The 15,178-nt window shown below is 45.7% G+C and overlaps 2 protein-coding genes across 5 annotated transcripts in view; one reads left to right on the plus strand and one right to left on the minus strand.

Moving 5' to 3' along the window:
- Positions 1-42: 42 nt before the first annotated feature.
- On the minus strand, positions 43-9,251 carry GEMIN7 (gem nuclear organelle associated protein 7). 4 transcript variants are annotated; one of them, XM_007421498.4, is made up of 2 exons: positions 9,096-9,251; positions 43-544 (listed from the first exon to the last, which is right to left on the minus strand). In XM_007421498.4, the coding sequence occupies exon 2, from the start codon at positions 533-535 to the stop codon at positions 155-157; it is 381 nt and encodes a 126-aa protein (XP_007421560.1). In that variant the 5' UTR covers positions 536-544; positions 9,096-9,251; the 3' UTR covers positions 43-154. The 4 variants fall into 4 exon arrangements, with proteins under 4 accessions (XP_007421560.1, XP_007421561.1, XP_025028239.1 ...); XM_007421499.4 differs by having other exon boundaries at positions 43-547; positions 9,096-9,240; XM_025172471.2 differs by lacking the exon at positions 9,096-9,251 and adding an exon at positions 5,092-5,202.
- Positions 9,252-9,849: 598 nt separating this feature from the next.
- The window catches only part of PPP1R37 (protein phosphatase 1 regulatory subunit 37), a 34,469-nt gene continuing 29,140 nt past the window's right edge, over positions 9,850-15,178 (plus strand). The window contains exon 1 of the mRNA XM_007421505.4: positions 9,850-11,919. Within this exon, the coding sequence (XP_007421567.1) occupies positions 11,172-11,919 (748 nt within the window). The 5' untranslated portion in view covers positions 9,850-11,171. The remainder of the gene's footprint in view (positions 11,920-15,178) is intronic.

Below are 15,178 nucleotides of genomic sequence, written 5' to 3' on the forward strand. Positions count from 1 at the left end.
TGCTCTGATCTCACAGAGAAGTTCTAGTTGCTGTGTCCACTGTGGATTGTTGCTATTCATTTATTTGAGAGCTGCAGCTAAAAAAACAACAAAAAAGGACAGGATGCAAGTCTCTGTCCTAATCAGAGGCTCTCTTATTAAAGGGAGTGACCCTTCAGAGTTCAAAGGAATATGCAATAATGTCTGAACAGCGGAGGAGGGCTTCTCTCTGAATCCCCAAAGGTGTCTGAAGCTCAGAAACCTGGAAGTTCAGGATGTCAATGTCTGATGCTCCAAACAAGGCAGTGACGTTAACCTTCTCGTACATGATGAAATTAACTGGCTGGCCAACCATGGCAAGGAGGCTGCGCAAGTAGCGTTCCCGCAGAGCGACTCGTGCTTGCTGCTCCTGCTCCAGGTTGGCTGTGTCCTTACATGCTCCGGAAGGCAGGCTGCTGGGCCCCAGAGCCTGGAAGCGAGGAGAGTGGGGATCAAAACCACGGCTTGACCCATCAGGTCCACGGGGTAGGCGCAGAATAGCAACAGGCACCTTCATTGTAGATCGCTGCTTAAAAAAAACAGAAGTCTCAATATTGTATCTTTGCCTTAATTCATCACCTCTAGGAACTAGTCAGAAAGGGGCACCTTCTTCTGCCCCTCTTAAAATTACTTCCTGCTTTCAGAAGGGATTGGATAGTTCTGTTGAATATGCCAAGACTGGGTTTATACCTGTTAGATGTAATGTGTTTACTGTAATCATGGGTTAACTGAATTCATACAACACACTAAGCCAAAATCAAAGGACCTGTATTATGGCTTAGTGTGATGTGTGAACCTACACCAGGCCTACTCTCATTTTTGGTTGATTGAAATAAAACCACCCTCAGTGGCTCTATCAGATGTAAAGTTACCACTGTATCCAAAGACTAGATTAGAGAAGGCTGATTAGATATTTCATTTGTACCATGTTCCATAAGAAGAAGAACTCTGAATTTGCTGCTTTTTTAAAAGACAGCTATATTTTAGGAGTCACTGAATGTTAGTGTCATAATCTTTTAATTTGCAGAGTACAAGTTCTGTAAAAAGCTATTCACGAAGTGGATAGACTGTAAAAACCTAGATCATCAACATACTTTAAGTGTATAGATTTGGGCCACTTGTCAAAACTATGCATTTCTGCTAAATCCTTGTTCTTTGATTAAGGAATCTAGGCCGCTACAGCTTATCCTCCACAATCCTCTGGACACACAGAGTTAACCTAGGCTTATAGGCTTGTAAACAGGAAGTACTGCTGCACAAGGACAGCCTATTTTCCCTCTTTGGACGGTGGCGGCACCAAGTTGACGCTCCCTTGCTGTGCCAACATCCCCTCCGGCAGGCAGCCAAGCCCAGGTCATTGGCAAAGAGGATGTTTTCCACAGTAAACGGGAGAAATCCAGCAGCAGCCAAGGACAATTCCAGCCCCCAAAGGAAAGCAAGGGGGCAAACTAGTGTGAGAAACAACGATGCAACACGTAGCTTTGATCTTTTACATAAGCCTTCCTCAGCCCGGTCTTCGATGTTTGGCCAGAGCAGTCTTCCCCAACCTTCCCCACCCTCCACATAATTTGGGATTGCAAGTCCTTAGTAGGCTATGCTGGCTAGAAATTCTGAAAACTGCAGTCCTGACACAATTGGAAAGGACCTAAATGAAGAATCCCAAGTCCTTCCTGGAGACCTTTGCAAGAAGTGAACCACCACAGCAGAAGCCACTGAGACAAAGACAAGTCAGCTCACAAAAGGGGCCTGCCAGGGCCAAGTCTCCACCTTAGCAGCAGAGTGCTTGATATACGTTAGCACAATTCACCACACCAACCTCACCTCTTTTCAACCATGACAGTTGCGTACATACAAAACAGCCCGGTGCACTCTGCTCCAGCCAGTTTGGGAACTGCCTCGTTCCAAATGGGCTGGCCTGCTGCCAAAACATCTGTAGAGATTCGGCTCTGAAAATCAGTGAAAAATGACTCCTTTGGTTAGGCCAAAGAACTGATTGTGAAAATAATTTGGGGAAAAGAAAAGATGCCTAGGCAAGGTGCTTTCAAAATAAACCAGGACTGCAATGCCAAGGCTGCCTCATTCGGAGTGGCAGTCCCAACGCATCAGACTGGGGGAAGCTGGCTTAAGGTCTCAGACATCTAGGAACCACTCCTGAAAGAATGGCTTCCGCCTCTGTACTTAACTTCACAATCAAGGCCACAGCAGCAAGTTTGAGCAGCTTGTTCTTGTTTCTGTCACGTATTATGGGGAGGTCCATAGTAGTTTGAAGAGCCACAAAGGCCCTGGGGAGTGTTGGCGAAGGGACAAGAATGCTTGATTTTCACCTGCAGAAAATTAGCAAAGGAGTTGCGCTCTTCTGGCACATAGCGGTAGTGGAGCTATAGTGACCTCCCCCACCTTGATGGCCCTCTGGATGTGTAGCTCAATGCAGCAGGGCTGGCTGAACTCTAGCACAGGCATTGGGAGAATCACGTATGCCCGTGCTATGCAAAATATTTTCCAGCTTTTGCTTCAAGACGCAGCCAGGCTTCTGGGACGAAGTGCTCTAGGCTTACGTCTCAGGGGAGACAACCCCCCCCAAAGCTAACCTCCCCCAAGTCCCTGGTCAGACTACATGCCTGCGTGGTGTGTTTGTTCCAAACCCCTGCCCTGGCTGAAGGCCGCTGGGTTTCCTCCTCAGCCCTGTTTATGCCGTCTTTCCACAGACAGCTCATTCTCGGTGTGTGTTGTCTGGCAGCAAGGGAAGTGCTGGCCCCTGGAAGCCCTTTCCAGCTGGCCTGATAAGAACTCCGCTCAGACCTGCTGCACTCCTGGGCACGATGCCAGGTGTGTGTAGGGGAGGGTTATTTTTCTGGCAAGGCTCGCCTTTGCTACGATGTGGGCTTCTGTTGGAATGTGACCTACGAAGGGACTCTGTGGTGAGGACAAACGTAAAAGAAACAGCCACGGATTTCAACATAAAAGGCAGCGTTGACTTGGAGACACGTAGCAAGGCTGCCGGCAAGACTCATCCAGGGACGCAGGTCTAGGAAAGGGCTGCCAGGTTTGTCTGATAAAGGCCATACTCAAAAGTGTCAAGGCCAGGATCCATTTAGAGGTGGTGTGCAAACCTGTGAGGCTTAAGGTGCCTGTTTGGGCCCTTCAAACCTTCCCAAACCTAGGAAAGGCATAAAAACGGTCCTTATTTTGACCCCACCCTGTGCAAGAGATGCTAAAGAGCCACCGTCTAGGCAATGCTTTCAGAAATGTCTCACTACCGGAATCCTAATTTTTTGTCACAATATAGGCCATGACAGCTAAAGTACAAGGGCTGGCAGAAGGAGCCTCGGCACAGATTCACATGAAGGCATCTGAACATGGCACAGTGTAGCAAGGCCCCCTGGATGGGTGAAGATGACCAAGAGGGACTGTGGGAAGAGGCAGCCACCTTTGGTGCTTGACCCAAATGCTATTTGGGAAACAGACTTTGGTATCTACCACAATGGAGTTATAAGTGCCCCTTTTCCCATATTGGGCCCAATAGCCACATGGCAAACATGGCTTTTCCAGCAGGGCCAAAGGATGCAGTGAGTCCAAAGGACCACTGTGGTGCTGCTGCAGAGCACGAAGAAGCGACAACGTTCAACAACTTGTTTGTTCTGGCTCAGGCCACTTGCCAGGTTGACATCACATCCTGAAGGCAGGGAGACCGGCACCTCCACAGGCAGGGTGGGCAGAGCCCGGACAATCTGAAAGAGAGCCGGGACCTGGCCTCTCTCATTTGCTGAACAAGGCAGGAAGGTGGACGGAGAATGCCAAGGAGAAATGCCATGCTCGTGAGGTCTCAAAGGCGGTTTCCTGTTATGGGTGACCCAGAAGAGTTGGGAAAGGCTTGAAGAGCCAGAGTGCAAAGGAAGGCCACTTTAATTGCAGAAGGGAAAATGGATTCTTGCCGAGAACCTCCACTTTTTCAAGTAAGTGCTCCTTCGGGGTGGGTGGGGTGGGTAGAAAGAAATCTAGCCACCAGGACTACAAAAACAGTGCTTCCTTTTTGGCTAGCTGGTATTTGGGAGTTTGTGAGTAGCACAGGTGAGAGGTACCTTTGTTGTTGTTGTTACTTCTTTTACGAGTTAGTGATCTGGGATGATTGGCAAAGAGATGGCAGAGAAGTTAGGTCTGAGACCAAGGGGTATCACATGAAGCCCCACCCATGACTTGCTTTCCATACCAACTGTAACTCCACCCCACTTCACAGTATACAAGTCCACCCCACGGCAGTGGCAGCCTTACCTACAGAGACTCTGCCAGAACTGACCTCTCAACTTTTCATATTCTGACGAATCAAGAAATGGAAGTCTCACAGCACAAATCAAAGCAAGCACTGGTTTGCCATAAATCATACCCTCTTTGCCTACGGTATCTGGTACTTTCCCTATGCCTCAGTTTCTCTCTTTATGATGTAACGGCACCATCTCATGCAGAAAGTTGTTAGGAAAGTGAATAAAGCAGTAAACAATATTTGCACCCAAACCGTTAGGGCGAGATCAAGCTATAAAATCAAGAAAGATAAACGAGGATCGAGACAGAGAAACATTAACAGAGAGATTTCTATAGATCCATTGTTTCCTTCTATATAATTGCATCACAACTTAAAAACGAATCACACCCTCTTAACAACACAATACACTATGCTCAGAGGAACACTTCTGTCTAGGAGTTTAAAGTAACATCCTCTTGTAGAGACTTGGAAACAAAAAGAGAAAGGAGAACTGGAACAGATTTGTAAAATGCAGTCTGAATTGATCAACATGCAACATCCCAATGTGCAGGAGGAGGGCAATGGGAGTTATTAGGCTGTGGATTAATGAAAAAGCAACCTGAGGTCTCAACAGGTTCTCTAACTGCAGTGTGATTATTTATGCTAGGCGAAATTAATGCTCTGCATTTGGGACAGAATGAAGGGAGGAAAGCAAAAAAGAGAATTAATAGTACTGCTGTAATGTGCTATATTTATCAATAATTTCCTCTCTCTCTCTCTCTCTCCTCTCACCTGCCTCAACTTCTCCAGTTCCACAATGGTTTCTGGTAACTTGCCTGTTTGGGTGATTTTACTTGTACCTCTTGCCTTTTGGGGATCTGAAAGCCTTCAGATGGCATCGCCAGGCGCTGCTGAGCAAAGTGGCAAACGTGACCTGGAGCAGCTTCCAATCCAAGCCTTCCAAACCATTCTATTAAGGCGGCTGGGCTTGCAAAGGCGCCCAGACCCAAAGCCAAAACTGCTGGTTCCTCACTACCTGCTGGATTTATACCAGTTCTGCTTGAGACGGGCTCCATTCTCCCCAAAGGACGCTGAACGACCCTTCCTTGAGGCGCGAGCAGCAGCAGCCAACACTGTGCGCACATTCCATCATGTTGGTGAGGCTGCAAGTTCTCTTGCTCAACAGGGTGGAGGGAGGGGAGGGGGGATGGATCTCTTTGGAAACTGTGGCCCAAAGGTCAGGGTGGTAGCAGGCACCAACACAGCAGAAAGGTCTGTTAAAAAGAGCTGAGGGCCAGAAGGAGGGGCAGAAAGCCATAGACATCATAAGCTGACTGGGCTGCTTAAGCGGGATGGAGTCCAACTTCGCATGCTAAAGATCCCAGGAATGAATCACCAGCATCTCCAGTCCAAAGGGTTAGGGGACAGGATAAGACCTCTTCTTGCTTCCTGAGAAGCTGCAGCCCATAAAATATGGCTTTACTGGCTGCAATAAACTGGCTTTACTGGCTGCAATAAACTGAGAATCTGTAGCCAGTAAAATGCCATGCTAGGCAAACCCTCAGCCTGACCTCCTATATCCCTTATGTTCCATGGCAGACACCAGGATCTAAATTTAGAGAGGTCAATCAGCAAAATGGCTAAATGCTTCCCCAACTGTCCTATGGAAGCCACTGTAGATTTTTTGTTGTTGTTCTTGAAAATGGGGCCTTGTATTTAACTGCTGAGGTGAGAACTGGACTAAAAGACATTATCTTGGGTTTTAGTGCCATCTATGGAGCAAGTAGGGCAATGGTCTCCCAAAAGGTTGGTTGACAGATTCTAGCAGCTAAAATATTCCTCAGAAAGAAATGCCATATAGCTGTTGTTTTAAAACTACACAAGGAAATTGCCAGTACAACACACTAGCCATAAAAGGTTAGTAAATAATGGATTTTGAGCTTGCTCCATAATTTTCCTCTCTTCTTATAATAGCAAAGCATTAAGCCTTAAATATAATCTACTTTGGATCCAATCCTAGCTATCTGAGTCAACGTTCCTCCTATGGAACTGAAAACTAAACTTATTTTAAAGGCTATACGTGCTGTGTTCCAGATAGAAATGACAAGGAAGAGAATGCTGTGTGCCCCAAGCCACACTTGAGCTTCCAAGAAACATCTGGTTGACTGTAACCAAGAAACAGGGCAAAAGAGCTCCAGTTAACTCCAGCAAGGCAGTTATTGTATTCAAATTGTCTATCCTGATTTCTTTCCTTACTTCTGCTCATTTTTTCACATTTAGAGGATTTGGTCCATATCTCTGAAGGTGCAGGAAGTTCATTCTATTTCCTGTTCAACCTCACCTTGCTGCCTTTGGAGGAGGAGCTGACTGCCCTTGAGTTGCGTCTCTATCACTCCCGTAAAGAAAGCCAGGGCTTATACATCAACGTTTACCATGCAATGGATCCCCCGCCTGCTGCCACAAACAAGAGCAGACTCCTCACATGTAAATTTGTGACTCTCAGTCAGCCCAAATGGGTGAGTTTTGATGTTACAGCTGCTTTCAAGAAGGCTGGAGAACAGAAGCATAACCTTGGCTTTCTGGTTGAGGTGCAGCCTTCAAACAGCAGCCACAATCTTCAGCAGCATCAGGTTTCCCTTCGTGCAAGACGCTCTCCTGGAGAAGAGGAGACTCAGTGGGCTCTCGAAAGGCCTTTACTGGTCACCTATAGTCATGACCAAAGAGGGCAACCTCTGACCCACAGAAAAAGGCAAAGCAGAAGCCAGCCTATTAGAGGCAAAGGAACTACTAAAATCCCAGCATCCATGAGGAAACACAAGAGCCTGAAGCCAAAGAATAAAATCAGCACAAGATGCAGAAGGCACCGTCTGTTTGTGGATTTCAAGGCGGTTGGGTGGAACGACTGGATCATTGCTCCTAGCGGCTACCACGCTTTCTACTGCTCTGGGGACTGCCGGTTTCCACTGGCTGACCACATGAACTCTTCCAGCCATGCTGTAGTGCAGACCATACTGAATTCAGTGAACTCCAAAGTGCCCAAGGCATGCTGTGTCCCAACAGAGCTCAGCCCCATTGCTATGCTTTACCTAGACCAACATGACATGGTGGTCCTTAAGACCTATCAAGACATGGTGGTGGAGGGATGTGGGTGTCGTTAGAACCGAAACTGCACAGAAATGTCTTTTCTCCGTATTAAAACTAGGGAAGCCTTTCAGTAAAAGTTATGGACAATAAAGTCAGGACTGTCAAAAGTATTTCACATATTATTGCAAAAGGTGCAGATGGCCAGTATAAGACCACCACAGATAGAAGCCAAATAGGATCTTGCTGTACAGAACTAGTTTACTTCTAAGTATCAGCAACAGGTCAAGGCTATTATTATGATATCTTCCCAGAGAGTGGCCACCAACATTCTGCAGGCTGCTGTTGAAAATAGCAAGGCAATTACGATTAATTCACGAGTGAGCAATCATCACCTTTTCATGCCATCTTTTAATGCAACAATAGGTAAAAGAACCACTCTGAATATAACTTATCACTTTCAGCCAGCAGGGATTATGGGAGCTGTACTCAAAACAACAGAGATGCATGAGATTACCTACCCCCATTAATGAGTAACTAGGTGTTGTTCTTTTAGATATGACAGCCTTTAGATGAACAGTAAATGAAACATTTATCAAGCCTAAAACAATAACAGTCCCCAGGCCAAAATTAAAACCAGACAGACATGTTGAAACTGAGGGAGAATGCACATAACTAAAGAGAAACACTTGCAGATATCCATGGAATGATTATTCAGTAGTACTTTGTTTTTTGCATTTGCATCTATTTCATAGCTTTAGAGAGTTTCCCCAGTCAAAATATTAATGTTTTAATCAGAATTAATGATGAAGGCAAATATTTGGCATGTAAGTTCCTTCACAGGCAGAACAATCCAGTCCCCCAATTGCACGCAGCTTCTTACCCAGCAACAGATTATTTTGGCTCAATCCCATGGACCCTAAGAAGGTGGCCAAGGAGTGATGGATTTCCCCAGATTACCACTCTCTGGTCAGAAAGGGAGCTCTGATCTCAGGGGAGAGTGGAATCTAACATGAAGAGTTGTGAACCCATCATAATGTCAGACCACTGAGGAAACCTACCATTCCTGGGCATCTTGTTAAGAGACCACAGGGGTCCTACTGATGGTTGAGAAGCAATGTCAAAGTTTTAACACAAAACAACTTGGTATCTAACCTAGTGAATCAAAGACAGCCCTTAGACATCTTGTTAAATCAACAAACCACATTCTAGGCCATGACTGAGCAAGCTGCGTGAACCCAGCCACGTGTGGCTTATTCAATAATACCATATGCATATCCAGACATTGGCTATCTTCTCATGTAGCAATAAGCCAAGATTCGTTAACCATGATTTGCTGAAGTCAAGGAGAAGCTTGAGCAAGCCTTCCAGATGAACAAAATATTAGTAACCCGTAATGGCAGTTCCTGGTTTGTTTTCTGTGCCACCACCCAGAATAAGTGGGTGGGGCACAAAGCAAACCAGGACTCTGATTTCCTAAGAAGCCCTGGTTTAAAAAGCCAGTTTTCTGGGCTTTGGTTTTAAATCCTGGCTCGGTTTCTTTCTTGGGTTTGCAGCAGACCCTGAGCCGAAAATCAACCACACTGGTCGAGAGTTGGACGGGACAAGAGGCTCCGCAGGGCGAGACAGCCTATTGCCGGCCCGAGGGCTGGCTGAGGATTATGGAGGGCGCCGAGTTGGAGACGTGTTAGTCAAACAGCCTCCCTTTGCCCAGACAAGCAGCATTCCCGTCAAAAATTCTTAATTAACATGAACTAACTTGCGCAGGCCTGGCTGGAACTAACTCAAGCCGTCATGACGACCCCAAATTCGCCTGTCCTGAAGCGCGAGCACCCAACGTGCTAAGGGTGAGGGGAGAGAGAGACGTGACCTCTTTGCCCGGAAATTCTATGCTCTTCCTTAAGCCAATGCTTAGATTAGTCCTCTCTGACCAGAGGAGGACTGCCAACTCTATGACTTTAGACCAAGGAGGCGGGAGACGGGCATGACGCATGCGTAAGTCAATCATTTCCCCCCTCTTCCCCCCCCTTCATTCCCCGTGAGTTTTTCGTCAGTCAGGCGGTTTTTAGTTTCGTCCAGTCCGGTTCCCCTATCAGCACATTCGAGGCCGTCTTTCTGTCGCTCCCGTGCTTTCTTTTGAGTTCTGCATTTTTTAAATTCGCTTTCACTCTCCGGTCTGAAGCCACAGCGGGCGGGATTTTACTGCGCCCGCTTCCCTCAGGCGCCATACGCCCGTCGAAAGGGCGGAACGGAAATCAAGACTAGGCGCTTTCACTCCTGGAGTCGGAGGAGGGAGGGGGAAGAGCGGGAGGCCGGCCAGCAGGAGAAGGAGGGGTCGTGCCGTTCCGAGCGCTGTCTCTCAAAACCCACTCGCTGATTCGCCAATCTCCGACTGGCCGAAAAAAAAAAAAAAAAGACGTAGGGCCCTCCCTTGGGAAGCCGGGGGTGGGAGTCCGGCTGGAGTGGCCGTGGGGGGGGGGGGGTTGTCCGAGGATCGCAGTTGGGGTGGGGGAGAAGAGCGGGAACGAAAGCCAAGCAAACCAGCCAGCCCTTTGTGGAAAGTGCGGCGGCGGATGCGCAGGCCGCTAGCGCACTTAGTCCTGGCGGCGGCGAAAGGAGGCGAAGGGGAGAGGCGTCTTCTTTCGCGTCCGCACCTGGCTGAGGCGGCGGCGGGACTCGGTCGCCGCGCGCGCCGGTTGCCCCTTCGCCGACCCCGCCGCGTGGGCGGCCTTGTCCTCCCCCCCGCCTCCCCCGGGACCCGGCGCTCCGCTGCTCATCCGGGTGCGTATTCATCCCGACGGCCTCTCCTGCCGCCGCCCGCCCCCTCCTGAAGAAAGTGGGGAGGGGGTCCCGAGGCCCCGCTCCTGGGAGGAGCGCTCAAGTAGGCCCTTTCCCGGGACCGAAGCCTCTGCCGAGGCGCGCTCCTTCGCTTCCCCGCTCCCGGAGCTCCTGCTTGTTTTTATCTGGAGAGGTTCCTTCTCCCCCCCCACCCCCGAGGCTTGTCTCCTCCCCAGCGACCCCCCCTTTCCTCCCCCCAGTGGACATGACTCTTTTTTGATATTTCTCTCTTCCTCTCACAAAGACTCCATGTCTCGAAGAGAGTAATTTCCCCCAACTTTTCCCCGCACGACCCCAACTGCACGTGAATGCTTCTGCAAAAGCAACACCCCCATTTTTTTTCCTTTCCTGCACCAAAGTCGACCCTAGTGTACTTTTATTTGGCTTTTGTCAGCTGTAGCTTATTTATTTTGTGGGCATTGCAGTTCATGCTTGAGTAAACTTTTTTTTTTTTTTTTAGCTCTCTTGCTGTGGGAGAGCTTCTTTGAGACATATTTTATTGTGCAGTTATTTATTCCAATGAATTCCTGGCTTACGCATACACTACCTGATCCCTTTTTACTGGGAAGGACAATGAGCCTGAATAGTTTTCTTTGTTTTCCAGACTAGAAGGGGATTTCTGTGACCCATTAATGATCCTCGGCTCTCCATAAATTCATCCCTCTCCCCATTCCAAGCAGTTCTCTTGATCCTGTGTCTCTCCTAACACTTCCTTCTAATCTCAAACAAGGGTTTTATTCTCTATTTTTTATAGCGAGAGAGGCCCTTCCCTTCTGTTTCTCTCGTCTCCCCCCCCACCTCCAAATTTATTTTAATCTTCACTCATGCTTCATGTAGCAGCTTTCTTGATCCAACAGGAGCTTGGTCTCTTTACACCATTGCTTGTAGGGAGAAGGCCTGGAAAACGGGAGAGCTTTTTTCTTTCCAGGAGGGGTGGGAAGCAAAAGATAGGAGGCAAAGGTGAGTTCTGTTCCTAAGTAATGACTCCAAAGGACCCATGAGAAGGGAAGAAGGAGCTCCTCCTTTGACAGACACCCATCTCACTTGCTTGGCTATGGAGTGTGTGCAGGTTTCACCTGTGCAGCAACAACGGAAAGCTGCCGAGGGGGACCATCTGCTGCTGCTCCTGCCCACTCCTGCTGTGCAGAAGGAAGAGGAGACCATTTTGGGGGGCTCTGACACCTGGGCTGCTTCCCAAGTGGACAATAACCAAGATGGCATGAAACGTCAAGACACTAAGGATTTTTCAGAATGTTCTAAAAGTACAGAGACCCTTCACTCCCAGCATCACCAACCTTATGTCAGAGATACTGTAGAGCGTTGTACTACCTGTTCTTTAAAGGACAATCTGAAAGAGACTGAGAGTTGTGATGGGGCAGAGAAGCACTTGCAACCATTGGAGACTGTGAACCATCTGCTTCAGGAACGGTCATTGGTAAATGAAGTGGCTGATGGTAACACCTTTTTGGTTGCAGAACCTCTTGTGACTACTCAAGAATGCCTTAGGGACAATGAACAGTCTGCTGAGAGTAACCATTTGCAAGACAAGGCTGATTCCCCTTCTCAGGACTGCTGTTTAAGCTTGGAAGCAGCAAGTGGAGACACTCCAGCAGATGAACTATTAAGCCAGGGTTCTCCACCTGGTGATGATGGGAAGCTCAAGCCTGGGGCAAAGCATGTCACTTTCCCTTCTGATGAAGACATAGTGTCTGGTGCTGTTGAGCCTAAAGACCCTTGGCGGCATGGTAAGCAAGGATCATCTGTTCCAAATACCCTCATTCTCTTCTTGGGGCTGGACTACACTGGTCCAAGCCAATTATTTTAAATACAGATTTGGTGTTTGTGCTGCAGTCTTTAGGGTTTTGCAGAACATTTAGGTGCAAAACAGTTCTCATTCAAAGTATTCTCATTAGCTATTTTGAATTGGAGGCAAATCAGAGAGAAACATTTTGCCCTCCACTAACAGTAAATCATTATTTATTTGTACTTGATTTTACTAGGCACTTTTCTCCTGAAAGGGCTTCAAACCACATTATATAATCAGGGGATATAAATGCAGCACAAAAAAATTCCTATTTAAGAAGATACATGACAAAATACTAAAAGCCGATTTAACTGTACAGTAATTAATTAAAAAATGGCCAATCACTAGGCAGGGAAGGCTCTTGAAAACAGTCTTTAATTGAGTAAGTTATAAAAGGAGGCAAATTGGCATGTGTCCATATGCTGAAAAATTCTCTACAGGTTGTCCTCAACTTACAGCCACAATTGGGACTAGAACTTCCATTGCTAAGCAATGTAATTATTAAGTGAGTCACACCCGATTTTATGATTGTTTTTGCCATGGTTGTTAAGTGGATCACACAGTCGTTAAGGAAATGTGGCTTCCCCAATTGATTTTGCTTACCCCCTGGGAAGTTCACAAATGGCAATCATGTGACCCTGGGATGCTGCATCTGTCATAAATACATGCCAGTTGCCAAGTGCCCAAATTTTGATCATGTGACCGTGGGGATGCTGTGACAGTCGTAAGTGTGAGGACCGGTTGTAAGTCACTGTTTTCAGTGCCATCGTAACTTTGAACGGTTGTTAAAGAAACGGTCGTAAGTTGAGGACCACCTGTAGTGTGGTTGCTGCTGTGGATAATCATGAGTTTCCCAAACAGTGTCAGGACAGGATTGTTCATGTTTTCGGAGATGTAGTAAGGTTGCTGACATCTTTAATAATGCTGTTTTTGCATGTTTAAATTACTGAGTCACACCAATGTTAAAAGTGGACATAATTTTTTAAATTAAAGAACCCAAATTTTGGCAATCTTAATCTTACTAAAGAGACTGAAAATTCACTACTTCACAGCCAATAAAGCGATGCTTATGTTGTTTTATGTAAATACATGACAAAGAAAAACGAAGCTTCGCAGGCACTAAATGAAGAAGTTTCCTTGTTTTTAAATATTCTAAGAATATCAATAAATACACATTTTAATCATTAAATCATTCTTTTTGAAAAAGCTTTGCTGGCAAAAGGACTGAAGAAAGTTTTTTTCTTCCATGCTTTGGAGGTTACTCTCCCTTTCTGTTAATGTAAATAACATTATCCTGAATTCGTGGGTGTATCTTAAAAATCTGTAACATGAATGGTTTAGGCAAACTTACTTTCTTGGTTGACATGATCTCAGAATTTTGAGAGTATAATAATAAAAATAATGCTGCATTAATGTTTTAATGAAATCCAGTTTGGTGTAGTGGTTAAAGTACTAGGCTAGAAACCAGGAGACTGTGAGTTCTAGTCCCACCTTAGGCATGAAGCCAGCTGGGTGACTTTGGGCCAGTCACTCCCTCTCAGCCCTAGGAAGTAGGCAAGGGCAAGCCACTTCCAAAGGCAGTTGCCAGAAGGCAACACTATATATATATAGTATGTATGTATGTATTGTGTGTGTGTATAAATGTTTTAATACCTTTGTGTATGGCCACTAATGTCCCTATTTAGCAAAGGAGTTGCATATGAATGATTTCTCTCAAGGGTGGGAACCAGTGAATCCATAGCTCAGCAAAATGTGGTGTGGTTGGACAATGTAGTCACATGTTCTTGTGATGTTTCAGTCATGATTATTCTTCCTGCCTATCTTTTTATAATCTCTGTATAGATTATACTGTGGACAGCTCCATTAAACAGCTTATGGTATTTTAATTAAGGTAGTTAGAATACATATATACATTTTTTTAACAGGTAGAATCTCCTTTGAGACCTGCTTAATTCTTGGTGACTTCTTAGGCATATCCATGTAGTTTTCTTGGAAATCCTACTTAAGTAGTTTGCCATTGCCTTCTGTGATTTTTTTTTTTTAACTTCTCAGTCTTACCTAAAATGTGCCAGGTGCGAACAATGTTCTCACTAGTATGGTACATAGGAGTGGAAAAATTGCGGTCTCCTGGTTGATAAAAAATGTCCTGGTGGTAAGAGTTTTCCAGTCCTAATGATAATGCATATTCTATTAGCATTAGTATTATTTTTCATTGCATTGGGTTCTAATCATAGCTGACATGTAAGTAGTTGGGATAGGGCATTATTAGCTATTTTGGAAGTGCAATGTTGCAAAGCGTGATGTGAGGGATGTATTTCAGAAAGACAGGCTGCCTAAATGTGTTTTATAAAAGGGCAGCATTTTGTTGTTTTGGTCCAGGTCCTTGAATGTTAATTTTAAAAACTGGCTGTGGGGAGGGAGAGGGACAATGCTTTCCCTTGGATTATCATCTTTGCATTGGAAGCACTTGATCTCTGTCAAAATCACAAGATGTTTTTCTTTTTTTGGAAACCATAACAGTAGCTCTAAAGTTGTGTGAGGATAACATTAATGTTTCTGTATTTCTGTGTGATATTTTGAGGATTTTCTGTGCTGGCGCTTACACTGATTCTTTAGTTACAGCATTAGTGTGTCTTGAGACAGTTTGAAGTAGTGAAATATTTTTGGTAAGGTTCACTGAATTCTTTGTCTTGAGATATAAATGGATGTTTAGAAAGTTAGTTTGAATGCATTGACGTTTGTCAGCACCAGGAACTTCCTTGTGTAAGAAACTTTGTTTTGAACTCTGATGCACATACAGTACAGAGTTTTGGAAATGCATTTTTTTTCCTGCCAGCTGACTAATATTTGCTGCTTCCTTCTTCTTCTCCTAAAAAAACGACACACCTTTTCATCTCTATCACCAAGTATATCCAGTGATGGCAGGCATTGTTTGTGCTGCAAATCCAGAGATTTTCTGGACCAGTCATGGTAGATGAAGCTATAGTCATGGCTTTAGATGAAACCACAGAACTGTACAATTTTGTAGTCTGTACATGTCAGTGTCACCCACATTTAAAGACCCATGTGATAGGCTAAAACCTAGGTTTATTGAACTCAGGAATAGAATCCAGTCAGTCCCCTCTCTTGTTCCTTTTATATGCATGACTGGCAGTTTTGCACAGAGATCCTCCAGTGTCAGGAGTTTCTACAGTAGTTTG

Source organism: Python bivittatus, unplaced genomic scaffold, assembly GCF_059951505.1.
Source record: "Python bivittatus isolate LINGU-HERP-01145 unplaced genomic scaffold, Pbiv_v1 ctg000310_np1212, whole genome shotgun sequence".
Classification (NCBI taxonomy): Eukaryota; Metazoa; Chordata; class Lepidosauria; order Squamata; family Pythonidae; genus Python; species Python bivittatus.